General features: G+C 66.7%; 5 protein-coding genes across 5 annotated transcripts; 3 read left to right on the top strand and 2 right to left on the bottom strand.

Moving 5' to 3' along the window:
- The first annotated feature begins 10 nt into the window (after positions 1 to 10).
- Positions 11 to 4,036, top strand: CHLRE_12g495701v5 (uncharacterized protein). The gene is made up of 5 exons (XM_043067995.1): positions 11 to 254; positions 601 to 671; positions 871 to 1,254; positions 1,624 to 2,209; positions 2,416 to 4,036. Exons 1-5 carry the CDS (start codon positions 101 to 103, stop codon positions 2,868 to 2,870), a joined length of 1,650 nt encoding a protein of 549 aa, XP_042917994.1. The 5' UTR covers positions 11 to 100; the 3' UTR covers positions 2,871 to 4,036.
- Position 4,037: 1 nt separating this feature from the next.
- CHLRE_12g495650v5 (uncharacterized protein) lies at positions 4,038 to 10,149 on the bottom strand. The gene is made up of 13 exons (XM_043067994.1): positions 9,981 to 10,149; positions 9,354 to 9,603; positions 8,772 to 8,834; positions 8,339 to 8,407; positions 7,873 to 8,059; positions 7,550 to 7,647; positions 7,235 to 7,339; positions 6,695 to 7,011; positions 6,137 to 6,431; positions 5,657 to 5,887; positions 5,399 to 5,456; positions 5,049 to 5,213; positions 4,038 to 4,725 (listed from the first exon to the last, which is right to left on the bottom strand). The coding sequence occupies exons 1-13, from the start codon at positions 10,052 to 10,054 to the stop codon at positions 4,535 to 4,537; spliced, it is 2,103 nt and encodes a 700-aa protein (XP_042917993.1). The 5' UTR covers positions 10,055 to 10,149; the 3' UTR covers positions 4,038 to 4,534.
- A 91-nt stretch (positions 10,150 to 10,240) lies between these two features.
- On the top strand, positions 10,241 to 23,376 carry CHLRE_12g495600v5 (uncharacterized protein). The gene is made up of 27 exons (XM_043067993.1): positions 10,241 to 10,405; positions 10,771 to 10,923; positions 11,006 to 11,066; positions 11,361 to 11,449; positions 11,578 to 11,621; positions 11,735 to 11,970; positions 12,225 to 12,289; positions 12,448 to 12,581; positions 12,704 to 13,117; positions 13,241 to 13,444; positions 13,637 to 13,783; positions 13,979 to 14,274; positions 14,452 to 14,728; positions 14,916 to 15,308; positions 15,544 to 15,743; positions 15,929 to 16,691; positions 16,869 to 17,370; positions 17,629 to 17,905; positions 18,105 to 18,355; positions 18,624 to 18,695; positions 18,929 to 19,209; positions 19,521 to 19,711; positions 19,828 to 19,998; positions 20,296 to 20,475; positions 20,665 to 21,147; positions 21,337 to 21,460; positions 21,697 to 23,376. The coding sequence occupies exons 2-27, from the start codon at positions 10,805 to 10,807 to the stop codon at positions 21,909 to 21,911; spliced, it is 6,189 nt and encodes a 2,062-aa protein (XP_042917992.1). The 5' UTR covers positions 10,241 to 10,405; positions 10,771 to 10,804; the 3' UTR covers positions 21,912 to 23,376.
- A 1-nt stretch (position 23,377) lies between these two features.
- On the bottom strand, positions 23,378 to 24,160 carry CHLRE_12g495550v5 (uncharacterized protein). Its single transcript, XM_001700497.2, has one exon. It carries the CDS (start codon positions 24,055 to 24,057, stop codon positions 23,845 to 23,847), a length of 213 nt encoding a protein of 70 aa, XP_001700549.1. The 5' UTR covers positions 24,058 to 24,160; the 3' UTR covers positions 23,378 to 23,844.
- A 100-nt stretch (positions 24,161 to 24,260) lies between these two features.
- On the top strand, positions 24,261 to 26,876 carry CHLRE_12g495500v5 (uncharacterized protein). Its single transcript, XM_043067992.1, has 2 exons — positions 24,261 to 25,113; positions 25,257 to 26,876. The coding sequence occupies exons 1-2, from the start codon at positions 24,604 to 24,606 to the stop codon at positions 26,511 to 26,513; spliced, it is 1,767 nt and encodes a 588-aa protein (XP_042917991.1). The 5' UTR covers positions 24,261 to 24,603; the 3' UTR covers positions 26,514 to 26,876.

Below are 26,876 nucleotides of genomic sequence, written 5' to 3'. Positions count from 1 at the left end.
TGGGGGGTTCCGGAGGCCGCGGGAGCTGAATGGTCTAACCAGCCGTCGCCTTGCCGATGACTTCCCGGTGGCGAGCGCCTCCGGCAAATCGGCCAGCGACATGTTTGCTGAGCGGTCGCAGGCGCTGGAGGTGGCATGGGGTGGGGCCTGGCAGAGCTTTGAGGTTTGCGCGCTGAGAACGTTTGGACCCCCGCTGGACTCCACGGCGGACTCGGCGCTGAACCGGTTGTACGACAGCCGCTACCGGGGCGGAGGCCAGGGGCATAGGGGTCCAAACTACTTACTAATTCGATACCATGCCCGGCCAGGAGACCAGCTGGTACACGGACCGGCACTTGCCCATTTTTGAGCACTCATCGACGTGCTCGTCGACTGACACGCTGCCAGAGTCGCTATGCTGCGAAGTCTTTCTGACTACTACTGCCAACCCTCAGGGCTAGGACATGGTCGGCGTGAGGGTTGGCAGTAGTAGTCAGAAAGACTTCGCAGCATAGTGACTCTGGCAGCGTGTCAGGGCGGGTTGGAGCCGCTACTTATGGAGAAGATAACTGTACCGTATGCGGGTGCGGACTGTATTCGGTTCATACTTGCGAGTTGCAGCCCGCTCCAACCCGCCCTCAACGGCAGGGAGCACCCAGCTTGCCGCCGATGGGAGCAACTATGCGGACATGGTGAGACACGGCAGCAGTCCGGCACAGCAGTGCTGTGATGTTGGTTGGTGTCATGTTGATTGGTGCATCAAGGGCGGCTGCGGGACCCCAGGCGAGCCGTCACAAACACCAACAAGGGTGTCCACGCGTGCTGTTCAGGTAACGATTTCCTTTACGCGTCAGCACCACTGACCACCTCTACCTGCCGCTTATCCCACAGCTGAACAAGGCACTGGCCGTCGTGTGCCGGCAGTTGGGCCTGGTGCCGCAGCAGGCAGGCGACGCCGCTGCCTTCGACACCCAGTTTGTGTCGGTGCCCCTTTCCCTGGCGCCCCTGTTCAACCTCAACGCCAGCCTCGTGGCGGACAGCCCCAGCGCGCCCAGGCTGGATGGACTGCGCTGCCAAGGCAACGAGACCCGAGTAGACCAGTGCGCCTATCTTCCCACACCCGACCCCATCGGAGGAACCTCGGGGCTGCTGCTCTGCGGCGTGGTAAAGCGAGTCACGTGCTTCCCAGCCCAGCTGCAGCCGTGGCCGCCGGCGCCTCCACCGGCGCCGCCGGCGCCGCCCATGCCGCCCTTCTGTGTGTGTGGTTACAAGGTGGTGAGCACGACGTGCATTCCTGTCCTTGTAGAAACCGAGGCCCGGGCCGGGGGGCCCTTATAACGCCTGCAACACTTATATATGCAGCTAGTTTGGTCCCCGAATGGGGGTGCTTATGCTCCTGTGCTCCCAAATGGAATCTAGTAACGCGGCTAACCTGGCCGGGTCCGTATTCTGCATGACGGCCTGCATTCCGCCTGTAATATCGATCTCGCTACCCAAACGCAACTGGTCGTAGGCGCCGCCGGCGCCGCCCATTCCGCCCTTCTGGCCAAACGTACCGAGGCTGCCCTCCTTTCCACAGACGGCGCTGCGGCGGCCGCCCCGGCCACCACGGCCACCACCGCGGCCGCCGGCCCGCCGCCCCAGCCCGACGTGTCCCCGCCGCTGCCGCCCGCGCCCAGCCAGCCCGCCGCCGGCCTCCCGCCGGGCGCCGGCGAGGGCTCTTTCCGCCTGGTGAACGGCAGCAGCCCTAGTAACGGCATCCTTGAGGTCATGTGGCAGTGCCGGTACCGCAAGGTTTGCAGCGATATCTGGTGGGGCGACATCTTCAACCAGGACTGGCCGCAGGCCGTGTCACAGAATCTGGGTGCGCCCTACAGCTCGCCGGACGGCTACTCCCACTCCACCCGCTGCCTTGCAGCCCACGTGTGCGCCTCGCTGGGCCAGCCTGTCAGCGGCTCCGTCCTGCGCTACGTGTACCTGGACTACCGGGACCGCCCGCTGCCGCCGCTGTTCGTGCCCATCTCCGGCTCTTGCATGGCGGCCAACGAGTCGCTGGAGCTAGTGGACGGCACCGGGCGGATGGCGGCGGCTGCGGCGGAGGCAAGGGCGGCGGCTGCCGACTCCTGGGGCCGTTTGGGGGCGGACGCAACGCTGCGGCGCTCCCCCGCGTACCTGGCGGTCAAGTACCGCGACCCGCGCCTGGCCCAGTGGCAGGAGGAGCCGACGCGCTGCGCCTAACCAGCGACGTCCTTCAGCGGCGTGCTGCTGCAGATGGTAGCGCACTTGGTGTGCCAGGAAGCCAGCACGCAGCCGCCGGGGTCGGCCGCGCGCCCCTCCGCACGGCCACCTCCCATGCCGGCAGCGGCCCCTGAGCCTGCGCCCACCACTGCGCTGACGCCAGGTGACGCGCGGCTGCTGCCTGACGGCACGTTGCAGCTGGTCAACCGGGCGGGGCAGTGGGCGGCATATGCGAGTTTGATATGGACGACATGGGCGCGTTGGTGGCGTGCAGGCAGCTGGGGCTGCCGTACACACGAGCACGCGCCGTGGGGCGGCCCAGCGTTTCAGTGTACTCGCTGTCCTGCCCGCCCGCGGCGCCTCAAATGGGGCTCGCGCTTGACAACGTCACATGCGCCGGCAACGAGGCGAGGCTGCTGGATTGCAACCCGCTGAGGCGCGTCATTAACAATACCTTCTGCTGCGTGCCCGTGCGCATTGCCTGCGAGGGCGATCCCAGGACTGGCGATGATGGTGGCAGCAGCCACGGACTGCCTCCGCCTGCCGTCGCCTTGCCACCGCCGCCGCCGTCGCCTGCGACCGGTCCCGGCAGCAGCGCCGCACGCGGCCAGCCCCAGGCGCCGCCTGCTGGCCTGGGCTCACCGGCGCCTTAGCGGGCCCGCCCCAAGAGACTTGCACGGCCGCCCCCGCGGAAACGGTGGGTGTTGGGGCGGCGGCCGCCACCCCGCCCCTAGGCTGCATTCCTCGACATGGGGCCTGTGGGGAGGTAGCATAGCCATGTATGCGAAGCGTAATGTGAATGAAGCTTATGGTTCGTAACAAGTAACAACGACGTGGTGCTAATGGAGGCGCAGCGGCAGTGTGGTGCTGCCTGTCGCCCACCAAAGAATGAGTAATGTGCAGCTGAAGTGTAAGGGCTGTTCCTTCCATACGCAGCCCGTACTACCGTACTCTGTTTATGCTTCTGTGTGTTCAACGTGTTCATGGCGTTCACAGAACTGTGCGGTGTTCCCAGGATAGCTGTTGCCACTTTCCATCATGTATACGGGTGATGTTCGCGTCATGAGGAGGTCGGGAGGTATTGATGCACGCGCTTTGTGTAGCGCTAGCGCTTAATCCCAGTTTGTACCGTTCCGGTTGTCGTGGAACCTGGGTTACCTAGGCGTACCGATGTACCAACCAAACAGGCAAAGACAACGTTGCTCACCGCCATGGCACGATGCCCCAGCGGAGCCGTAAGACGGCATGTCCGCTGGTGAGGGCTGATGCACTCCCTGGCTTCTGTTGTGGCCACACTGGCCAGCTTGGTTGGAGGGCCAAACATGCAGCGCCAGTGCGACTGACAGTGTCGTGGTAAGGCAGAGGTTATGGTACGGTGAGGTCTGTAAGGATGACCCCCTTGAAGCACGTCAAACGCGCGGGGTGTTGAGTAGAACGGTCAGTGTTCAGAATTCAGCCCAAGGTGGACAGGCTTGTGGGGCAGGTTTTGGGTACCCGGGCAGGCGCAGAGTGCGGAGCAGTGGCGGCCGGCGGGTGTGGGCAGGAGGTACAGTCCGCCCTCCAGCATCCAGCCAGGCCCAGGCTTGCCGTTCCACCCGTACGGACCTGTACGGACATGTGGCAGTCCAGCACTCCAGCTGGTCGCCATGGTGCCATTTCAATGCGTCGGAGACAACTACGCCATGGAGGCAAGCACGGAGCGGCGCGCTCGACCTGCATCCCCGGTGTCTGGGACCGTTGGACGTCTAGGTCCACATGCTGCAGAGTCACCGGCGCGGCAGCCATTGCTGAGTCGAGACGGCGGTAGACGCACACGCAGCAAATACAACATGGTTTACACCTGCGCAGCTTTGCCGTTATCCGGGTCAGGGAGGTGGCGGCACATGTCTTGCGCATGGCCCCGCGCCCCCGCCTTCGCAGGTCACACCTCTCATCCCTAGTACCTCCACCCGACGTCCACTCTCAGCCTGTCGCAGCACTGGTCCGTGACTGAACCCAACGACCCTCCAACTCCATCCATCTGCGATACCATCTGTGATGCCGCTGCATCCTTGCATGCCACACAGGCGAAGCGCCATCCTGCGTCCCCGCCAGCCCGCCTCCTAGCTCCACACACCTCCATCTCCCCTACTCCTGCATCGCCCTATCAGGCCGTCACCAAACCTCACACCAACCCTCGACCGTAGCCCTGCTCCGCCACACTGCAGCCCCTCGACCCCAGCCGCCTCAGGCCGTCCAGCTGCGGCGCCAACAGGCCTGCCTAGAGGCCCGCCTCGACGCCTGCCTACCCAGGGGCCTGCCTGCCCAGCGGCGGCGCCTAGAAGCTGACGCTGAACAGGTCGATGCGCGGGTCGGCGCTGGCGCCGAACAGCAGCGGCTGGCCGGGCGCGTTGGGGGCGCCCGCCCAGCGGATGTCGTGGTAGTAGACGAAGGGCCGGCCGTCGGACAGCGGCGGCACCATGAGGGTGGCGGGCGCGGTCATGTCGGTCAGGTCCATCACGTACAGGCCTGAGCGGGGAGGGGCGGGCGGGGGCGAGCAGGGGGCGCAGGCATGGCGTTGGGACTGGAGGTGGCGGTAGTGGTGGCTGTGTGGTGCTGGTAGTGGTTGGGATGGCGAGGACAGGGAGCGAAAGGAGCCGAGGAATCCTGGGAGGCAAGGCCACAGCCTCACGTGCGCATCATTCCTTGAGCCGCTGACACGTGCTGATTGAGCGCTGCTCATCCTGCCCCTGCTCCCGCCCGCTCTCCGTTCCCATGCGAAGCCCTCACCCCGCCACCCCACGCCGCTCCTCCCAAACTCCCTGTGCTTGCGCCGCCGCCTGGTCTCTCACCCTGGTAGGTGCTGATGGCCGCCAGCCGCGAGTGCGGCGCGCCCGACACCGCCGCCTTGAGGCAGGGCTGCTGGTCGATCTGCATCTTCACCAGCTGCGCCGCCGCCGTGCCGTGCGCCATGGACAGCTGGCGGAAGTCCCACACGCACATGGACGCGTCCGTGGCTGTGTGTGCATGGGTGGATGTGTGCGCGCGATCGAGGCAGGGAGAGACGGATGGGGCGGGAGGATCAGAGGGGTAAGGAAGGAAGCAAGTGCGAGGGCGGAGGAATCAATGATGGTAAGTACGCAAGTGTGCATGTGCCTTGGCAACCGAGCCAGGCTGTGCAGGTCGGCACTTGTCAACTCACACGTGCTGATGAGCAGCGAGTCGGTGGTGTCCAGGCACGTGACCATGTCGGTGTGCGCCTGCGCGGGTGCGGGTGCAGTTGGGGACGCGCGTCACAGGCAGGCGTGCACCTGGTGCCCTGGGTGGGTGGACGCCGAGGGTTGCAGGTAGAAGCGGACCGGTGGCTTTGGCGACCACCACCCTTGACAGCTCAACCTGACTCCCACCCCACCGATGCCGTCCCCCCCTCCAGCCCCTCCCCAGCCCCTCCCGCGCTCACCATGACGCGGCCGCTGGCGCTGTCCAGCGTGCCGAACTCGCCCACCGACTGCGGCGTGCGCGTGTCCCACACCTTGATGCAGTAGTCCCGCCCGCCGCTCACGAACACGTGCGGGTTGGCGTGCCAGGCGCTGCCGCACGTGACCATGTCGCGGTGCTCCGCCCACATCAGCAGCGGCTGCAGCTGCTCCATAGGCGAGCCGCGGGCCAGGTCGTACAGCGACACCACGTCCTGCATGGGTGTGGGGCGGGGCGCACGTGTACGGCGTGGGTGGGTGGTGGGGCCGGGCCGGGAGGGTCAGACATGGATGATGGACAGAAGGTGGGTGGGCGGTGGCGGGTGGGGCCGAGTACCGTATGGCAGCCGCAGCAGCGGCGGCATAAACTTGGCGTCACGTCGCTCTTGTTCGCCTGCGCTGTGGTACATGGCTGCGCCGCCTGGCCCAAGCCCCTTGCGCACACCCCAAAGGCACTGACGCACCTGCCCGGGCGCGTTGGTGGCCAGAGCCGTGCCGCTCATATTCTCGCCCACCGCCATCAGCTCGCCCTCGCCGCCCAGAGCCCGCGCGAAGCTCATCATGCCGCCGGGCCGCGCGCTGGGCACGCGGCCGCGCGACGGCCAGGGCACGCCGCGGGCGCGGCCGGCTGGCGGCGAGAAGGTGGCGACGCAGGAGGGCATGAGACCGCTGGTGTCGGTGGACACGCCGGCCGCCAGCAGCGTGCCGGTGCGCGGCAGGAAGTCCAGCGAGCAGATGAAGTGGGTGGAGAAGTCCATGCTGCGTGTGTGGTTGTGTGTGTGTGTGTTAGGGACTGTGCGTGGGTGCGTGTGTTGTGGTGCGTGTGCGTGTGTTTGTTTGTTTGGACGTCTTTCTGAGAGCGGCGGAGAGGAGGCGCATCTTTGGGTGTCAAGTCAGGGCGCACGCGATGAAGCTAGTGTTGCCGCCCTGCGGTTCTTAAGAGCGCACAACCCCATGCCCACCACAGCCGCCACCCGTCTCTGCCCTGTACTCTCACGGCGCAGTAGATCCCACCACCTCACCGGTTGGCGGGCTGGCCGTCCGGCCCCCACACAATCACGTGGCCGTCCTGGCTGCCCGACGCCAGCGCGCCGTTGGCGGCGTCGTAGGCGAGCGTGAAGACATTGCTGGCGTGGCCCGAGTACACGCCCACGTGCTGCACCGACTTGAGCGTGGGGTTGGTGGCGGGCGGCGCCGCGGCGGCCGCGGGCGCGGCGACGGGGCCGCTTGAGGCCGCGGCGCCGGGGGCGGCGGCGGGCGCCGCGCCGGCTGCCTCCGGCTCCGGCGGAGGGGCGGCGCCCAGGCCGGGCAGAGGCGAGTTGGGCGGCAGCAGGGCTTGCTGTGGGGAGGGATGCGGTGCGTGTGACGAGGCAGTGGCAGCGGCGGGAGTAGATGATGCCAGGGTTTCTTGAGGTGAGAGTCACCTCAGCACGGACATGCGCGAAGGGGGAGGCGACAGCACGTGCTGTGAAAGCCCCATAAGCACCTTAAGAAAAAACCCTGACCAGCCCTCCACTCCACGCCGCACGCCCCCTTTTGCGCACGCCGCCTTGCACACGCACCAGTGTTGTGAAGATGTACTGCAGGTCGTACCGGAACGCCTCCTCCGTGCAGCCCTCCGTGGCCCGCCACAGACCACCCAGCGTGGCCTCAGGCGCCCGCAGCAGCTGCGGAGGTGGGGGCGGCGATGGTGATCGGGTTGTTGGCGGTTTGATTGTTGGAGGTGTTGGGGTTGTGCATGTGTCTGGACCGGGGTGTTGGGGTTGTGCAGGTGGTTGGAAAGGGGTGTTTCAGATTGAAGGTCGGGAGCCTCCCAACCCCACCAACCGACACGCCCACTCCCCGACTCCCCCGCACCCGCCCTGGCACGCACGCACCTGCTCTCCGCAGTACTCCACGGTCTTGCCCAGCATGGTGATGCCGGCGCAGCGGGTGTCCTGCTTGCCCAGCAGCCGCTGCAGCGTCTGGACCGCGCCTGCGCGGCGGTGGCGAGTTGCGTTGCATTGCGTTGCGTCGTGATGGTGCAGGGGGCGGAAGTCCGCCACACGGGCAGAGGAGGAGCAGGCGAACGCGGAGGCGCTGCGTCAAGCCGGAAGGAGCCCACTTGACCGCATTCGCTCACCCGGACCCGCTAGGCCCCCCAGCCCCTCCCAGCCCTCCCTGCCACCGCCGGCCCCTCCACTCCCTCCACGCCGCTCACCCGGCATGGCCACCGCTTCGAACTTGACCAGCGTGGCGAAGGCGTCTGCGTACAGGAAGAACTGCGTGCGGTCGGCGTTGATGGGCCGCTTGCGGGTGAGCGCCTTGAGCACGCGCGGCACCAGCTTGTCGCGCAGGCGCGGCTGCAGGTCCTCGGGCAGCCGCTGGTACAGAGCCATGTAGGGCATCTGGGGAAGGGCGGGTTCGGGTGGGGGTGGTGGTGGGGGTGGGTTGAGCAGGTGGGTTGGAAGGTGGAGTGCAGGCGTAGGTGGAGGAGCGGTGCAGGAACGAGAGGAAGGCCTGTCGCCAGCGGCATACCGACGAGCTGTTACCAAGCGGCCCACCGCGGCACACGGCACGGTACGCATCAACAACGCCGCATGCTGTCTTGCCCCCTTCAGATGCCCACCACCCATCCGGGACCAAGTCACCCAACGCAGCCCTGCCTCCCGCCTGCCAGCTCTCACCACTCCCGCGGGGTTGCCAATGACGTCGGGCGACTGGAACACCTGCGCGTCCAGAGCCTCCACCAGGTCCTGGAGGTGGGTGGTGGGGGTGGTGGGGGGTGGAAATAGGCAAGCGAAAGTGTGTATGGGTGAAGGTGTTACGAGGGGCTAGAACATTCCAATCCCAACAAAACAAAGACCCAAAACAGCCCGCAGGGGGGGTAGCCGTTCATGGAGAACGGAGTGCCTAGATCACAAGGCGGGGTTGTAAACAAGGCGGGCAAAACAGTGGAGTGAACCAGGTGGAGCGGAGGCGTGAGACGTCGAACCGAACAAAGCAAGCATGGCGTCGTTGGGTAAAACCAGCGTGCGCCTGTGCAGCCAAGTGCCGCCGCATGTCCGCACTTGCACGTCCATGCTGCCGCACAACCCCACCCTCGGCCACGTCCCGCACCTCAATGGCCGTGTCGGTCTGCTCGCCAGCGCCTGACAGCGTGGCCACAGCGTCCGCAATGGCCTGTGTGCGTGGCGAAGGACAGAATGGATTTGTGTGATCCAGACAGCATAAGGCAAAACCTCGAGTACTCGGGCGTGATCGCCAGCATTAGCGTCTGCATGCGGGGCCGTGTGCCACGCCGCTGTGCGGCGGCCGGCGCCAGTCACAGCGCCATGTCCCGACCCGCAGCTCAGCAGCGGCACGCCAGCAGCACATCGCTCTCCGCTCCGCTCAGCATGGCACAGCAGGAGTACTTGCCTCACGCAGTTGTGCCACTGCCGTTTACCGCGACATGACAGATACACACACACGCACCGTTTTCGTTGTGCTTTTTAACACACGCACACGCACACACACACACGCACAAACGCGCACACACACGCAAACAATAGTGAACCGGGTCTGTTTTGTGGGTCATCTTATCAACACAAGCGACCCGCAGCCCACGCACAGGCTGCGCCCGATACGGTATGCCCACCCCGCACCAATTGATTCCGGAACCGTGTCCATGCAACCCTCCCTCCACCGCTATCTGCTGACCTGCAGCTGCGTGGCGGGGTTGCCCAGGCGCGGCACAATGGAGGTGAAGGCCTGCGGTACGCCTGGTGGCAGCGGCGGCAGCGCGGCAGCAGCGGCCGCGGCGGGAGCTGCCGCTGGCGCGGCGGGCGCCGCCACAGGGGCAGGCGTGGGCGCTGGTGCCAGTGCGGCGGGCGCAGCTGGCGCGGGGGCGACACCGTTGGCTGCGGGCGCCGAGGCCGCAGGCTTGACCGTCACATGGTCGGTGAGCGTCCTGGCGTGTGCATCACGGGCGGCAAAAGCGGAGGTAGACGGAGTGAAACCTGGGACTTGGGCGGACAGCACAGAACGCGGCGCCGGGGTGCCCAAGCGAACGAAGAAGGTCGCCCGCTTCCAGGTTTCGGACCAGGCCCCGTGCCGCCGGTGCAAGTGCGCATGAGGGTCGATTCTAGCGTCTGCATGGACGTAGCAAGGCGCTGACGGCGCACCATAAGGCGCGAATCGACCTCAGCACCCGACGCGCGCGCTCACGGCGGTGACGTTGGGGCCGCATTCGGTGCACTATCAAGCCACGCGTATTATGTGCACGAGCATGCAGCTGAAGAGGCAGAACAGGACCGCAGCGGGCGCGCCAAACTGAGATCTCCTTACCGCAGCGTGCTGAGGAGCTCCGAAGCGAGGCCCACTTCATCCGGCTGAATCTCAAGCTCTATTGTGATCTTCATGATGTGCCACTGAGCGGCATCGACTGATTTTCAGCCAGCTGCAGACCTACCTCAATGGCTGCCGACTTTGCTCGTGCTATCGGCAAAAAAGGAATCGACCCTATTCAAACTAATAAAGTAGATGATATGGACAGGACCCGGGGTTTCCTACACGGTGTTTTGTGCACATGCAAGCGATCGCATGCGGAGCGTCGCCTATTTGCTACAAGGTTTGAATGCACATGTATTTCTCCACAATATAACCTAAAACAATGCAAGGTTGACAGGTCGGTGTATGACAAAGGGTTCTACCAGTTCCGGCGGGGCTAGGGCTTTCTATGACGGTCACGGCCGTTGCCAATAGTTGTGCAGGTGCATTGGGAGAGTACCAGATTAGTCGGGTCAGGGGTGGAGGGTCAGGGCCAGGAGGAGGGGGACCTGGGGGTCTGGGGCATTTAGGGGTTGCTGGGGGTTGCACGGGCAGGAAGAAGCGAAGAGAATGCCCGGCCTGTCAGCGAGCAGTGGCCACCGAGGTGGTGGTCTGCGCGGAGTGCTGAAGCTGAGCTGCCAAGTTGGATGGAGGTCACGGGGAAGGGGAGGGGGCGCCAGGAGTGCAACCGTGTGCGGCGATGATGTGACGGACGGCTTGTCATCGCACCAGGCAAGCCCCCTTGTTCGATTAAATTACGTTGTACATTTTCAGAGCAACAGCTCCGCGCGTCCTATGTCCCTCGCAGTCCTTAGCTGCCTCAACTGGGCTGAGACAAAATAATGGGGAATGCTGTCGGTCGCACTGTGCTGTTGAAGGACAGCGCCCAGCTAGAATGGCACGAATACATACAGGAGGAATGGCGAGCCGACGGAGCGAAGGAATTGGATGGCTTGGGAGGGTGAGTTCACCGTTTCCTGCCCGTGCGTGTCTCCTGTGACGTGACCAGTTCTCGCTAAAAAGCGATGCATTATTTTGAACAGACTGAATCGGGAGCCGGTCCCTCGCGGAGCCAGCTTCAGCAAGAAACTTGCCTTCCTGGAGGTGAGTCCTGCTCCACGGCGACATCCAAACTTCACTAATACACCTAGCCATCATGGTCACAGTGCGCGTAAAGGCTTAGATGTGGTTTTGACTGTTCGGGTTAACTGTTCGCCGGGCCGCACAATGTCCCGACTGTGACGTAGCCAAAGGCGCACATGCGGCATACGCATATGCATGCATATAGCTCAAGGACCGGTCTAGGACTTGCATTACATCCGCGCGCGCGGGCAGCATGGTGCCCACACATGTCGGGTTGCTCATAGCCTAACGCGTACCTTGCCCCGATCCATGCAGATTACCCTGAACAAACATGGGACAGAGCTGGAGCAATTCTTCAAACCCCAGGGTGGCGACCCCAACCGGGGCCAGCCGGGGGCACGGAGGTAGGAGGACCAGCCAAAACTTGCAGGAGATACAGGTAACCTTGCCTGCGGTTGGAACCAGTACGCCGTTGCATCGGGAGATGATTCAAGCAAGGTCGTATCCCTCAACACGAAGTACATGCTTGCAGGCCCAACAAAATTCCTATCCCCACGCTCCTGGCTCTCAAGCAAGGTTAGTTGGGAGCGCCTAGTGGCTTCATGGGGATTCCCCCAGAGTCACCTGTGCCGCCCTGGCATCTGCAGACCGGACCTCCACACCCCCACACATTCACGTCCCTCCCTCAGGCCCGGGTGACCCGCCCGCTGAGTGGCGCGTGCGCGTGCACGCCTCCCGCCGGCGCGTGCTGCTGGTGGTCAAGTGCGTGGTGCTGCTCATGCGCGGCAAGCTGCGGGTGGCGCCCGTGCCGCGCCTGGACCGCTTCGACTTCGCCATCTACTCCAGCCTGGGCAGCGAGTGGCTCAAGGTGGCGGAGGAGCAGCAGCGCTACATGCTGCTGAGGGACCAGGTGGAGGCGGCCACGGTGCGTCCCGTCGGAGGAGGCGCTGGGGGGCCGCAGGGGAGGCGCGCCTGGGGGGCGGCGGTGGCTGGGAAACGGAATGGAGCAGGGGATTTACGACGTCAGGTTGGATCGCGTAGAGTATCAGGGAGGGTATGCGAGTAATGTGGCGTACGGCAATACGAAGGCAAGTTGTCGAATGGAGCCAGGACGCGATGAGACGCGTTTTAGTTACTTCCCCGTTATCATATGCGCATGCTCTTTGTCTGGGCCCGCAGGTGGCCCTGCAAGATGCCATCCAGGCAGCCACGGCGCCGCTGCCGGAGCGGAGCCAGACGAACACGTGAGTGCTCTGAGCTGCAATGACTAATTATCGAGTTGCGCTGGCGGTCACGGGGCACGTAGCGTATGTGGGTCGGCTTGCGCAGCACGGCCCTATCCCCAGATATCCCCGTATGATTGACACCCGCTGTCTTCTTTTCCTGCGTGGCTCCACCACAGACCGCCGGGGTTACCCGGGCGCGGCCCGCTGCCGCTCTTGGGTGGGCTGGGCCCGGCTGGTGGCGCCAGTGGTGTGGGCAGCCGCAACACCTCGGGGCCCAACTCGCCGCAGTGCAATGCAACTGGTTTGCCGAGTGAGTGGCGGGCATGCGGGGCCAATTGAAATGTTGAGCACTGGGAAAAATCGCGGCGGCGCGGAGGGGATGGGTATTTTGAGCTATCGATCGCCACTGACGGCCCATCGTGCCCTCTGCAGTGTTGCAAATGGACGGGCCGCCCGCGGACGCGCAGCCGCAGCCCCAGCCGCCCTGCTCGCCAAAGCCGCTGGTGGCGCCGCGTGCGCCCGCCGGCGGCATGGCCGTCCTCACTGTGGGCGGCGGCGGCGGTGGTAGCGGCAGCTCTGGAGGCGCGGGGCCGGGCAGTGGGCGTGACGTGTCGCCCATCGTGAACCGCGGAGCGGCTGCAGCTGCCGCGCATGCGGGCGCCGGCCCTGGCGGAGTGGGCGCGGCAGGGGGCGGGCGCAATCACGGCGTGCGCAGCAACCTGGGCGGGCAGGCAGCAATGCACGCGGGCCGGCAGCAGTCGCAGGCGGTGCAGGCCATGCTCAGCAGCGGCGCGGCGGCAAACGCGGCGGCTGTGGCGGCGGCAAATGCCACGGGTAGCCATCAAGGTGCGGCGACGCGCAAGGGGTCGGCTCCCTTTCGGTGTGCCCCTTATTAGGGATCCTAGCATGCCTTGCTGCTGTGACTTCGTTGTGCAGATGTAAGGATGGTACCGGTATGGTGCCCCGCAGATGTGACGCCGGTGCGGGTCACGGCCGCTGCGGCGGCCGCGCAAGCCGCCAACGCAGCTGCCGCCAACGCCGCGGGTACCGGCGGGCCCAACTCGCCGCTGGTCACGAGCGTCAGCGTGGACGCGTACGTGTCGGAGGCGGTGTCGGTGGCGGGCGTCAGTGGGCGCAGCTCGTACCTGTCTGCACCGGTGGCGCACCTGGACGGTGAGGCCGCCCGGGGCCGGCGGGCCTCTGTGTGTGTGGTCGACGGGATGAGGGAGTGAAACACGCACCGTGTGCGCACGTGGGGCTGCAGCATATGGTTAACCGCGGCTATAGCCACTGCAGCGTTGCTGGCTCCCCAGCGGTCTCCAAACTGGCTTCCGACCTATCGCGTTCGCGGGCCCCCTCGCCCAGGTCTCGGTGCTGCGCCCACCTCGCCTCGGCCGCCGTCACTGGACCTAGGCTTCGCGCCGGCGCCGCCCGGGGCGCCACACTCGCCGGGGGGCGGGGCTGTGGCCGGCACGCCGCCCGGCAAACGGACGTCGGGGCTATTCATTCGAGGTGGGAGGCGGGCCGGCAACCTCATGTGCGGGCGCAGGGGAGCACGATCCAGAGCCACGGGATGGCAGCGAGCACTCAGGGCGGGCCGGTGCACTCCCTTCAGCCCGCCACCGCCGAATGCGGGGTTCACGCAGCGTTTCACTGAAACCGCAACCCCAACCAACCCCACCGCCCTGCGCCTTGTCACCACTGCAGCCCGCATGCGCCCTGGCCCCCACACGGAGCCGGTCGTGTCGCTGTCCTCGCTGGGCCCGGGGCCAGCAGGCAGCAGCAGTAGCGGCAGCGGCGGCGCGGTGGTTGCGCCCACCACGCCCACGCCCATCACTGGCGGCGGGGTGGCGATGCCGCCGGTGCGCACCTCCCTCTTCGGCAACCCGCTGGCGGCGCCCGCCTCGGAGGACCGTCGCCGCAGCACCACCGGCGGCATTGCGGGGGCGGGCGCTGTGGGCGTGGGCGCGGCTGGCAGCGCGGTCGGGGCGGAGCTGTCGCTGGTGAGACGGGCGCAGACTGCCAGACTGGGTATGTGCGGAAAAGGAGGGCATCGCCGAATGGTCTTGCAAGACCACTTCACTAGACAAGGCAAATGGACACACATCCCAATCGCCGAAGCCAGCCTCACCCTGCAAACTCCCCATGCCCCCGTCCTCCCTGTGTCTGTATCTGCACAGTCCGGCGGCATCGTGGGCGCGACGGCACCGCCCTCCGGCGCCTCCACCGCCTCCGCCTCCGCCTTCCTGCCGGTGCTGCCCGACTCGCCCAGCGCGGCATCGCGGCGGGCGGCGGCGCCCTGGGCCTCCGGCAGCACCACCACCTCGCGCAGCAGCCTGCTGCCGGCGGGGTCGGCCAGCCTAGCACTGGCGCTGGCGCAGGGGCAGTCGTCGCCAACGTCGTCCGACCAGCTGCCCAAGCTCACCAGCCGGCCGTCGCTGGCCAAGTCCGCAACAGGTGCGTCGAGCTGTGGTGTGTGCGCCGGGTGCTGTGTGCTGTCATGTGTGCTGTGATGCGCTGGCTGTGGGGCGCAGGCGTCTCACTGCAGCATGCGAGCACAACACAGCTGCCCCTCAGCTGCCCCACGCACCGGTCACATGTACACACGCCGCCCGCCGCGCTGCCCGCCCGCCGCCCGCCGCAGTCCGCAGCCTGGCCCCCGGCGGCCTCAACTCGGCGCTGGTGGAGAGCCTGTACGCCGCCGACCCCGGCACCTCACTCGCCCGCCGCTCCGCCGGCGCGTTCTCCATGGACGGTCGGGGCGCCCTCCCAGGCGCCGGCGCCGGCGTGGGCGTGGGCGGCCTGGCGGCAGACGGCGATCCCGCGGCCGCGGGGTCGGCGAACGGGCCGGGGCGCTACAGCCTGCAGCAGATCCCCGCCAGCCAGCGCCACAGCAACGCCGGCGGGGGCCGGCGCGCCTCGTACGACGGCGTGGGGGGCGCCACACTCAGCGGTGGCATGGGCGGTGGCGGCACCGGGGAGGCCACTGCCGGCGGGGGCGGCATTGGCTCCGGAGTGCTCGCACGGCGCTGTGCAAGTGAGTGGAGCAGGTGGTGGTGGTGGTGGTGGAGACTGCCTGGGTCCGTAGGAGCTGGGCAAGCACGATTGCGAGGGCGCGCAGCGGCTCCTGGCAGCCCCTGTGCAGCCGCCTGGCTGCGACTTCGGGGTGCCAAAGTACCCCTTGTGTACATCTCATCCGCGCTCGGGCGTGCAACCTGTCACCTGCCCTTGTGTGCGTGCGCCGCCCCTCGCTCTCACCCTCACCCCCTCAGCCTACAAGGCGCTGACGCCGCTGGACGACATGCTGCTGCGCGCCCGCGGCTCCGTGGACGGCGCCGCCCCGGCAGCGGCGGGCGCGTCCAATGGTGGCGGCGGCGGCGCTGCAACCGCGATGTCCACGGGCACGGGCGGGCGGCGTCTGGTGTCCCAGATCTCCAGTTCATCTAACGGCGCCGGCGCAGGGCCGCTCATGGTGCGAGACTGTTGTGTGCGAGTACAGGGTCACCTGGAGCTGCGTGGAACCTTGGCAGGCCTTAACCCTGTGCGCGACGAGACACACGCTGCGCGCTTGCGATCGCACGCCTTCGCTCCATCGCTCCGTCGGTCCACAGCTCCACCGCTCCATCCCTTTGCCTTTGTGTCTCCTGTGCCCCGCAGCGCTCCGCCCTGAGCGGCCCCAACATGCTGCAGTCCGGCCTGACCGGCGCCAACGGCAGCGGCGGCGGCGCGTCCTTCAGTTCCGTCGCGAGCGGCGGCAACGGTGGCGCACCTACCGGCTCCGTACGCCCGGTTGCCGTCAGCTCCATGGGCCTGGCCAGCGGCGGCCTGCGCTCCGGCGGCGGCAGCGGCCGCAACAGCTATACAAACCTGTCCACCGACGGCGGGCCGCTGCCACCCACGCCCAGCGGCGGCCTGACGCGCGCCACCCACAACGGCATCATCACGCCCGTCGGCGCCTCCACCGCCAGCAGCCCCGGCAGCGGCGCCGGCCACAGCCCGCGCCCGCCGCCCGGCCCCAGCGCGGGCGGCAACGCGGTCTTCAAGACGCTTTCCGTCCTCCGCCACGCCGCCAACTGCCAGCCCATCACCAGCGTCGGCGAAGGCAGCAACGTCAGCGGCGACGGGCCGACATCGGGCAGCTTTCCTGGGCTCAACCTGGCGGGCGCAGGCGGGGGTGGGAGTGCAGCACATGGGCCGGTGTACGTGTCAGAGGAGGCGGCGGCGCGCATCGAGGTGCTGAAGCAGCAGCTGCAGGCGCGGCTTGAGGACCTGCACCGCTGCAGCCAGCTCATCAGCGTCTTCCTCAACCGCTGCAACGCCGCCTGGGCGGAGGCACAGGCGTGGTCGGCGCCAGCCATGGTGACGCAGCTGCAGCTGGCAGCGTTCGCGCGCAGCGAGTCGGGCATGGTGTTCAAGAACGGTGAGATGGGGTCGGGGGAGCTGTGGCACGGAAGAGTGCCGGTTGGTCAATAGTGCGTGGCTGTCTCACCTCTTTCCATAGCATGCCCCTCCCCATGCACACACTCACGCCGCTTGCCTCCTCCTGCTCCATAACACGCGCACACACACGCGCGCACATGTCTCCCCACACACACAGAGCTGGTCCACATGCTGACCACCGGCACGCTGGCTGTGCACCTGCGCGCCGCTGACGACTTCCTGGAGCCCGGCCTGGCGCGTAGCTGGGGCCAGCAGGCAGCAGACGCCGCAGCAGGCGCAGGCGCAGGCGCAGCAGGAGGCGGCGACGCCTACCCGCCCGGAGGCCGCCCCGCCCAGCTCGGCAGCGGCGGGCCGGGCTCTCCAGGCAGCACGGCGGCGGCGGGCGTGGCGGCTGTAGCAGCTGGCGGCACGCCCATGCTCATGAGCTACAGCTCCGGCCGCTGGCCGGGCGTGAACGGCGCCGCCGCCGGCAGCCTCAACGGCGGCTACGGCTACGGTGTGGGGTCCAGCATCAGCGGCGGCATCGGCAGCGCGGGGCCGGGGGTACCCGCCAGCGGCCCCGGCGGGGCGGGCTTCCTGGGCGGGCTGGGTCTGATGCAGCGCAGCCAGGCGCCCGACCTGTGGACGCACGACCCCTGGCGCATGCTGGAGACGCACAGGTGCGGCTGGCGGGGTGGGCGGCAGCGCGGGGGGCGGGGCGAGCGCTGAGGCGTGTATGGGTCTCAGGAGCGCGGGAGCGGAGGCGCCCACGAGCGCAGGGACGCAGGGACGAAGGCCCTGCAATGAGACATGCTCGTTCTGACGCACCGGCACCGTGTGCCACCCCACTGTACCGCTAGCACACCGCATAACTAACCACCCAGAGAAACCCACCCCAACCCGCCACAACCCGCCACCGCACCCTCCCCTGCGCCCAGGCCCGGCATGGTGTTCAGCGGCGCGCGGCTGGACGCGGTGCCGCTGGGCTGCCGCTACGTGGCCAACCTGGTGCTGGCGGTGGAGGCGGCGGCGGGGCGCGAGGCGGTGGCGCGGCTGCCGCTGGTGCTGGTGGTGAGCGAGGACCAGCAGGACGAGGTGGTGCGGCAGCTGTGGGGCTTCCGCTTCTTCGGCATCCGGCGCGAGAACGTGGTGGTGGTGGTGCAGCCCAGCCACCCAGGGTACTGCTACGACTCGGAGCACAGGACATGGAACCAGGTGCGGGAGCGCGAGGGAGGCATGCGGGCCTACGGGTTGTGGGGGTGTGGTGCAGGGTCGGAGGTGTGGGATGTGCGTACGCGTGGGGCAGGCGAGGAGCGGCATAGGCAGCAGGTGCTGATGTGTGCATGGGTGGCGGTCGGAAACACTCCTGCTGCTGTCCAACCCCCTCCTGCAACCTCCCCTTCGTGCCCACCAGGGCGACGCCAGCCACAGCCTGCCTCTGGGCAGCGGCTACGGCCTGATGCAGCTGGCCTGGTCCGGCGAGGCCATGGGCGTGGGCGAGGACGGCTGCCTGGCGCCGCTGCCGCTGTCGGCGCTGGACTGGATGGAGGCGCGCGGCGTGCGCTGGCTGGTGAGCCGCCGCGCCCGCGACCTGACGCTGCTGCACAAGGACGGCGTGCTGGACATGAACAGCCTGGCCTACGGGCTGTACTTCCACACGGACAGGTGCGGGAGGCAGGCATCCGTCCATGCAAGACAGAGGGGCGGGTGGGCTGGTGCTTGGGGTGGTGGGGGTTTATTGCATTCCCAGGGTGGAGAGGGAGGCGAGGGCAGGGAAGGGGAGGGCAACCATGGGCTGCAGCGCTGGGGCATTGCCGTTGTGCGGCGTCAGGTGGCGTCCGGATGCTCGTGGCTGCTGGGCTCATCATGTCTTGTCTACTCTCCCTCTGTCTCCTCTCCCACTGTCTGCTCTCCCTCGGTCTCCTCCGCGCAGGGCCCCCGGCACCAACATCATCCTGGAGGCCCAGTCCAGCAACAACCTGCTGCTGTCCCGCGCACTGGACAGGTGGGGGCAGCTGGGGACTGTGAGCTGGGTGGGGATGCGGTAGTCGGGATGCGGCTGGTTGGGTTGTGACACGGGCGTCCGAGGCGAGGCGAAACCGGTTGACCCAAGACAAATGAAGACGGGGCAGACCCAACATTTGGTCTGATGAGATGCTGGCCGCACGCATGCAGCACGCAACTCTCTTGCCACTACCCTGCACTTAAAACATTCCACACCCTCCCTCTGCCGCACAGCATCATCATGAGCCGCAGGCCCGAGGGCGGCGACGGCCGCGCCGAGACGCCGCCCACCGCCGCCATGCAGGCGCAGGCGCAGGCGCAGGCGCAGGCCGACCCCGCGGCGCCCAACGCCACAGCCAGCGGCGGCAGTGGGGGCGGGCGTCAGCAGGTGGTGGAGCTGTGCCACACCGACCTGGCCACGCCCGTTATGCGGGCGGTGCTGGCGGACTGCCAGGCGGCGGGGCGGGTGCTGACTGGCGTGGGGAGGTACATGCTGCACCTGCCCAGCATCAAGCGTGAGTTCGGCGCCAGGCGGGGGCAGTGGCGGGCGGGGGAAGACCTAAGGAGGGAGGCGGTGGCGGGCATGGGGGAGGCGAGAGAAGGAGCGCTATGGATATCCAGTCCGTGGCCGGGAGGCGCGTCAGGGCGCCGTGAAGTACCGCACGTATGCAATGTGTGTATATTAGCCCCCCCAAAAAAACGAGACGATGCAGGTTTCCCGTTGTTTCCACGCACCTCCCCCAACCAGAACCCAACCCCAACCCAACCGCCTTCCCCTGACGTGTATCTCCTGGCTGTCATGTCGCCTGCTGGGCCCCTCACACAGAGATGCTGGCGGGCCGGCTGTCCGTGCTGCGCCCCAAGCTGGGCCTGGTGGACGACCTGCTGCACCTGCGCCTGGAGCTGGCGGACTTTACCTCGGCGCCCGCAGCCTCCTCGCTGCTGCTGCAGGCGCGGCCCGACAGCCCACAGCTGCTGGTGCACGACGACGTGGACGCGCTGCTGCCGCTGCTGCAGGTGGGCGGGTGGGCGGGTGGACAATTGTGCATGTGAAGGTTTGCTGTGCGTGCAAGACGCAGCGATGAGGCCACAAGGACGGGATGCCGACGTCCGCGTTCCCTGCCACCCCGCAGGCCCAGGACAACAACACCTCCTTCCGCCAGTTGATCATGTCCTGCCGCGACGAGGAGATGCGGCTGGCGGCCGGCATGGCGGCCATGGCGCCGGGGGGCGGGCCGCGCGGGCTGCTGCTGCTGTCGCACCCGGGCGCGCAGCGCATCGTGGTGTTCGTGGTGTCCAACAGCGTGAGTGGAGGAGGGCGCGGAAGGGGGGGGGGGGCGGGGAGGAGGCGGAGGGAGGAGGCGGAGGGAGGAGGCGGAGGGAGGCGGGGACGGCAGCTGTCGCCTGGGTGCGGTGCAGTGCGGTGCGGCGCAGCCGGGTGGGCCGGGCGGCGGGCCAGGGCTATGGCATTGGTATGTAACAGCTGCGAGTAGAGCGGGCGCCTTCTACTGCATGCCATGATGGCCATCGCCCGCCTCCTCATGTACGCTGCCCACCTCCGTGTTCACGCTCTGTCTCCTCGCCTCGCCCCGCCTGTATAGGTCTCCGCCGCCGCCGTGTCCATGGCCGCCAGCCTGGCCCGCCCCGGCCGCGACAACGTCACCATCGCCACCGTGGTGTCAGACGCGGCGCTGTTCCGGGACCGGGCCGAGGCGCTGCTGGCCAAACACGCCGCGGCCTTCGAGAAGCTGTGCGCCGCCCAGTACTTCTGCGAGGTGGTGGTGAGTGCCGGGCTGGGGGCCGGGCTGGGCTGCGCTAGGGCATGTGTCATGTTGGGCATGTCGTGGCCATGTGCTGTGTGCATGTTGTGCTTCTGCAGCTACTCTCCGCTGCCGGCACACGCGGACGCACCCCGCCTCGCTTCTCATCCGTGCAACCCTTTTCCTCTGTCCCTCTGTCCCTCGCCTCAGGACCGCGCCTCCTACGGCCTGATCGACTGCATGGAGAACTACGCCACCCTGCACGGCGCCACCCTGGTCGTCATGGGCTCCAACTCCCTCACCTCCGGCGTCACATCCTCCTCCGTCGCCGCCTCTCTCAGCGTTAACCCCAGCGCCGGAGGCGCTGGCGGTAGCGGCGGAGCCGGGGGTGCGAGCGGCGCTGCCGCCGGAGGCGGCAGCAGCGGCGGCTCCGCCGCCGCACGGGCGCAGCCCGCGGCGGCCGCCGCCGCCGCCAACGCCGCGTCGCTGATCCACATTGTTGGCAGCGTGACGCTGGCGCTGCTGCGGCGCATGCCGGTGCCGCTGCTGCTGGTGACGCGCTCGTCGCACTCGAACGCGGCGGCGGCAGCCACGGCGGCGACAGCGGAGAAGGAGGGCCGGCGGCGGCCGCTCAAGATGATGGCGGTGCTGGAGGGGCAGGCCAAGGGACTGGTGGACTACCTGGCGGGCAAGGTGGGTTGGAGCTGCGTAACCAGTACGGTACCCTTCAACAACGCGCCATGGCCGGCACTGCCTAAGCACGCATGCTCTGCCATCCAGCGGCTCTGCAGTAGCGTTTCCTGTGTGTGCAGTGACCGTCTATGCCCTGCCCACCCATCCATCCTGGCTTCACACCCCTGGCACTGCCACTTGTGCACGCAGCTGATCCACAACACGGGCGGCGACCAGCTGTTCCTGTCCTACATCCGCACCACCGCCAACCTCACGCGCCAGCAGCAGGCCAACGTCAAGGCGCTGGTGTCGCGGTACCTGCACCAGGTCGCGAGTGAGTGGGCCGCCAAGGCACTGGCAGCCGTACTTCGGGGACCCTGGCTGGCCTGGTGTCCGGGCGGTGGATGCGCCTTGATGTCGGACAGCACGTCAGCACGTGGCACACGACTGCCTCAGGCACAATGCCCGGCCCTGTGCCTGAATGCCAAGTCCTGCTTAGCCGATTTCTCACTCCCTCGCCTCCTTGCTCCCTCCTCGCCGCGCCCTCTGCACCCCTGCACCCCTCCCCAGCCCAAGGCATGCGCCCCACCCAGACGCTGCTGCTGGACGCACCCATGGACCGCGCGCTGGCGGGCGCCGTGTCCGAGCACGGCATCGACATCCTGGCGCTGCCGGCCGGCCCGCGCAACAGCCAGGTGCCGCCGCAGGTGGTGGCCACACTGCGCAGCGCCGGCTGCGCCGTGCTGTGGCACCGCGACGCCACCAGCGGCGCGCTGACCAAGTGAGGTGGCGCGCAGGTGTGTGCGTGTGGCGGGTGCGTGCGTTTGTGGCAGGCAGGCATGGTGGGAGGAGTGTGGAGGAGGACGTGCCGGGATTGCCGTTTGGTGCTGGCTGCACGGTGCATTCGTAAAACACAAGGAGGGAGGTTACGGTGTGTGAACGCGGGTGTACACTGGAAGATTGGCGAATGGGGCCATACTGGTAACTGGACAAGGTGCATAGTGTTTGTGCAGATGCAGGTTGGGAAGTGTTTGAACATAGTAAGCGACACTGTACAGCAACGACCTTTGATTGACTAGCTATTGTATACGTCACCATGTGATTGACGTGCGTTAAGCATTTCCGAGCTGGACGGAGTTCCAGCTGCATGCTTCATCCCATGGGGCAGTTGTTCACACTGGGCCTATGTGCACAACACCGCGTTGATATGACAGTTGCGCAATGGCGTAGTGGGGTGGTGATGCAAGGTTTGTAGCTTCTGGGCGGCCGCACGGCGTGTGTGGTGCTGTGAGGGCTGGTGCCGCACGACGGCAAAGTAGCGGCTGACAGCTTACATGCACTGCGAAGCTGTGTGCGCAGTTCGCGTGGTGCTGACTTGTGCTAGGGCTACCGTATGCAAGGCAGGCATGCTTACGGACTCTGCAACCTTAAGAATTTGACCGATGCTACTATCTCGGTGTTTGGATGGGAGCTAGACGCGTGTTCCTTGTTTGGTGATGACATTCCGTGTTCAGTCATTCTTTGCGAGGGACCGCAGGTGTTGCCCTTGCGCTAGCAGGTAAACTGGCACAGTGGCACACCCCATCACATCGCGCCACATTACCACGTGCACGCGTGCGTGTGACTAATAGACAATCCGCAGCGTTCAATACGAGTACGGACTATGGAGGTTTGGCGGTTGGTATAGCATGATCAGGCCGATGACTGCACATGCTTCTGGGCCGCTGGCGGTGCACGTCACACACACGTAAAGTTGCATTGGGTGTCGAGTGATTGATGTGGCAACTTCGCATCATTTCTAAGAACGCTTAGAGTGCATTGCACGGGAAGTAGGGGCTGCCCTTGGGCAGTGCCTTAGGTTGCTGCACATGGGACAGGTCTCTTGAGCTGGCATGCGGTCCTGGTCTTTATAGTTTATACTCCTTGCAAAGCAGCCAGGTGCAACTGGTCGGGCTTCAGAGGCACGCCATGCCGCGCCGCAGTGACGTTGGTGGCCGGCTGAGGAGCATGCTTTTGCGTGCCTGTGGAAGATGTAGTACTCCCCTTCCCCGTTTGAGCTAGGGAACATCAAAACCCTTCTGAAATGCAGCCTGGTGGCGGCGGGCGACTGAGTGATGTAAAGCACAGCAGCTGACGAACAATTCCCGAGGATGGAAGTTGGCATGACATGAGAGGCCTTCGCTCAACCATCCCGCGTAACGCAAATTACTGGCTCCCCAATCTCGACAGAGTCACGCAACATGCATATTACGGTCGCGTACTGTTACATTAAAGAGCCTGTAGGTCAGGCATGTAGCTCTAATGCCCTGCTTAGGCATTGCCGGCGGCCCTGCGCACACGCCTGCGCGCGGCCCAGCATCTTGGCCTCCCCTGGCGCCACCGAACCGTCCGATTCCTTGCGTAACCCATGTTGAAACACCAACACCTACAGAGCGCCCCTGCCTGCAATATAAACATTCAGCTAATGGTTTCTTTTACGTGACCGCTCCGCGCTGTATGCCACAATGACACTTCAAGGGTCAGCGCCCTTGCCGTGTGCGAGGCACGCACATACTGTACACGCGTTCTCTACCCCTGGGGTTAGTTCCCACACGCTGGGTGCACCCCTCCCCCTCACATGTACTTCTACCCACTGCCGCCTACTATACACTTGCAAACTCAGCCGCTGTACTGGCCCTGAACCCGCCATCCCCACATGGCGAGGGTCTGGCCCGCCGATTACGCTGTCCCGCTACGCTTCTGCTCCTCGGAGAGCCACTTAATCATCCATGTTACAGGATCGGCTGGCCGCTCGATGAACAGGTCCGCGGTCATCTTCTGGAGCAACTCTTGGACCTTGTTTGAATGCGCATAATCCCGCATCTTCTCATAAAGAGGTGTTTGTGCGGCACTGCCATGAAGCGGCCGGGACTCAGAATACTGGCTCGACATGTCTTAGTGTGCAGCTCGGCTGGCTTGCAAGGGTTCTTGAAATCCTTGAACAGATTGCTCAAATTGTCGATAATGTAAGTGTGCGATTGGAATGCAACTTTGGTGGCAAACGGGCCGAGAGTTTTGCTGTCGGGATGATGGACAGCCTCATGGTAATGGCCTCTCAGCTTTCCGCCTGCACAAGTGCATAGTGCGTTAGCGTTCTAATTACCTTGAAATATATATCCATAATACCCTGAACCCAAGCGAAAAGGCCAAGGCCCAAACAGGAGTGCAAGCAAGCTTACGTCTGCCCCCAACAACATGCGGTCTTCTGTATCATTGCGTTCACGCACATGTAATAGAACGTGCGTTTCATCTTCTCTGGGTGGTGTCGGCACCCTCGTATTATGCGGCCGGCACCGCCAGGGCGCCGCCCCTGCTCCAGCACTTACTGCAGCCCATGCCCCCTCGACATCAACGTCGGGGCGGGGTAGCATCCCAGTGTTACGCGACCACCGCGCCAGCGGATCCAGAGCGGTAGTCACATGGGCGTCTGGTGACTGGATGGGTTCCCGTGAGGGCGGCGGCCGCGGCCGTGGCGGAGCTGGCAGGGGAACTGCCGGCGGCAGCGGCCGCAGCGGTGGTAGTACCGGCCGGGCTGCGGATCGCGACCTCAATCGCCAACTGCAAACCGTCACCAGCAGCCAGCAGCTGGCTGACCTGCTGTGGCCTGAATCATCAGCGCCGTCGGCGGGGACTGCCGCTCCCGGGCGCCTGTCGCCCATCAATATTGCCACCGCGTGGGTGAAGCTAGCTCATCTGGGTCAGTCGGGCTCTGGCAGCAGCAGCGGTGGTGGAGGCCGCGGCGGTGGCGGCCGCGGAGGTGGTGGAGGCCGTGGTGTTGAGCGGGGAGAGGAACGGACTGAGGAGGAGGTGGCGCGGTCAACGGCGGTCCAGCTGCTGTTGCGCGACACAGCGGCGGCGTCGGAGGCGGCGGCGGCGGCGGCGGCGGCGGCGGCGGGGCCCAGCATGGACCTGCGCCAGGTGGCCAACACGTTGTGGGGCATGGCCAAGGTGCGGCGCGTGATGCTGTGCATGGTGTCGGGAGTGGGCGGGGTGGGCATTCGTTTGAGGCAGAGGCAGGGTGTCATTACGGAACTCATGCTGCGGGACGGCTTTTGCTGATGCCAGTGCTACTACGAAACCTTTCCTTTCAGGTTAAGGATGAGCTACCATCACCCAGTCCCGGCGCGAAGGCCGGCACCGCGGCTGCAGAGCCCATCCGCCAGCTGCGCGACGCCCTGCAGCGGCTGCAGCAGCGCGCGCTGGACCTGCTACAGCCGATGGCCGCTGCAGCCGCCGCAGCCGCCGCTGCCGCACCCAGCCACAGCAGCAGTAGCCAGGCCGCGGCGGTGCTGGACCTGCGCGACGCGGCGCAGCTCTGGTACGCGCTGGGCGGGCTGCGGCACCCCTGGAGCGGCGCCCTCACGGAGGCGCTGGCGGGCGCCACAGTGGCGGCGCTGGAGGCACTGCTGGCGGCGGCCGAGACCGAGCCGGCGGGGCCGGTGGCGGCGGCGCCCCGGTCAGGCGGAGCTGGTGGCGGCCGCGGCGGCGGCGGTGGTGGTCGTGGTGTGGCGGTGGAGAGCCGCACAGCGGCTGCGCAGCTGGTGTTCCGCATGGGTACCCAGCTGGGCGGCGGCGGGCTGCAGGCGCCGCTGCGGGCGCGGCTGGCGGCGGTGGTGGAGGGGCTGGCGGCGGCGGCGGCGCCGCCCAACCCCGACTGCCTGCTTACCGGCGCGCACCTGCTGCGGCTGCCGCTGCCGCCAGCGGTGGTGCGGCGGCTGCACGACGCGGCGCTGGGCTGCAGCGGCGGCGAGGCGGTGCGGGCGGGCCGTGTGGCCATGGCGCGGGCGCTGCACAGCGCGGTGCAGCTGGGGCTGCAGCCGGCCAGCGGCGAGGCGGCGCGGTGGGAGGCGAGGCTGCTTGGGGAGCTGGGCCCGGCGCCGGGGCGCGGCGCGGCGTGGCGGAGCGAGGAGCTGTCCTGGACGCTGCTGGCGCTGTCGGGGGTGCGCGTGTACGCGCCGGAGGGCGAGTCGAGGGAGCGGATTGCGGGGGCTGTGTGCGGTGTGCTGCGCAAGGCGCGGGCCAATGACGCGACGCGGCTGCGGGCTGCAGTGGGGGCGTGGGGCCTGCGGCTGCCGGCGCGGGAGCGGGCGCTGCTGGCGCAGAAGGCCGGCGAGGATGTGTGGATGGGTGATGATGCGTTGGAGCAGCAGGACCGGGAGGAGGAGGAGGCACGGGGCCGTGGGCAGGCGGAGTGGCAAGGGCGTGGACAGGGAGAATGGCAGGGCCGCGGGCAGGGGCGGGGAGAGTGGCAGGGGCGGGGCAGGGGACAGGAGCGGGGGCAGGGGCGAGAGAGGTTGGGCGCACGTCGTGACGAGCGGCCCTCTGGGGGCCGCTGGGGCTCGTGGTGAGGCTGCACATGACCCGACTGCATGCCGGAGTACGGTATGTATGAAAGGCAGCGATGCAGCCGCCTACGACGGCCGGAGGAATAGCTATTCACCTTGGCTGGTGGACCGTGGATGACGGACACTGCCAATCTGTTTGTAATTAGTATTGGCGATTCGATTGGTTACCCTCCCGTAGCGGCGGTCCAGCCGCATGTCAGCAGGAGGAGCCGCGCACACAATGTAGTGACCGCATGCGTGATGATGAGAAGTGTATGCGGCTGACGGCCCGACTCCATTGCGCAGTCTCCCAAGCGAGCTGAATGAAGACACAGCTCATGCAGTTAGGGGAGAAGGCTGTGAGGACGAAGAGGAAACGCTAAGCTT

The sequence above is a fragment of the Chlamydomonas reinhardtii genome, chromosome 12, assembly GCF_000002595.2.
Source record: "Chlamydomonas reinhardtii strain CC-503 cw92 mt+ chromosome 12, whole genome shotgun sequence".
Classification (NCBI taxonomy): Eukaryota; Viridiplantae; Chlorophyta; class Chlorophyceae; order Chlamydomonadales; family Chlamydomonadaceae; genus Chlamydomonas; species Chlamydomonas reinhardtii.
This window is presented reverse-complemented; position numbering and strand designations above follow the sequence as displayed.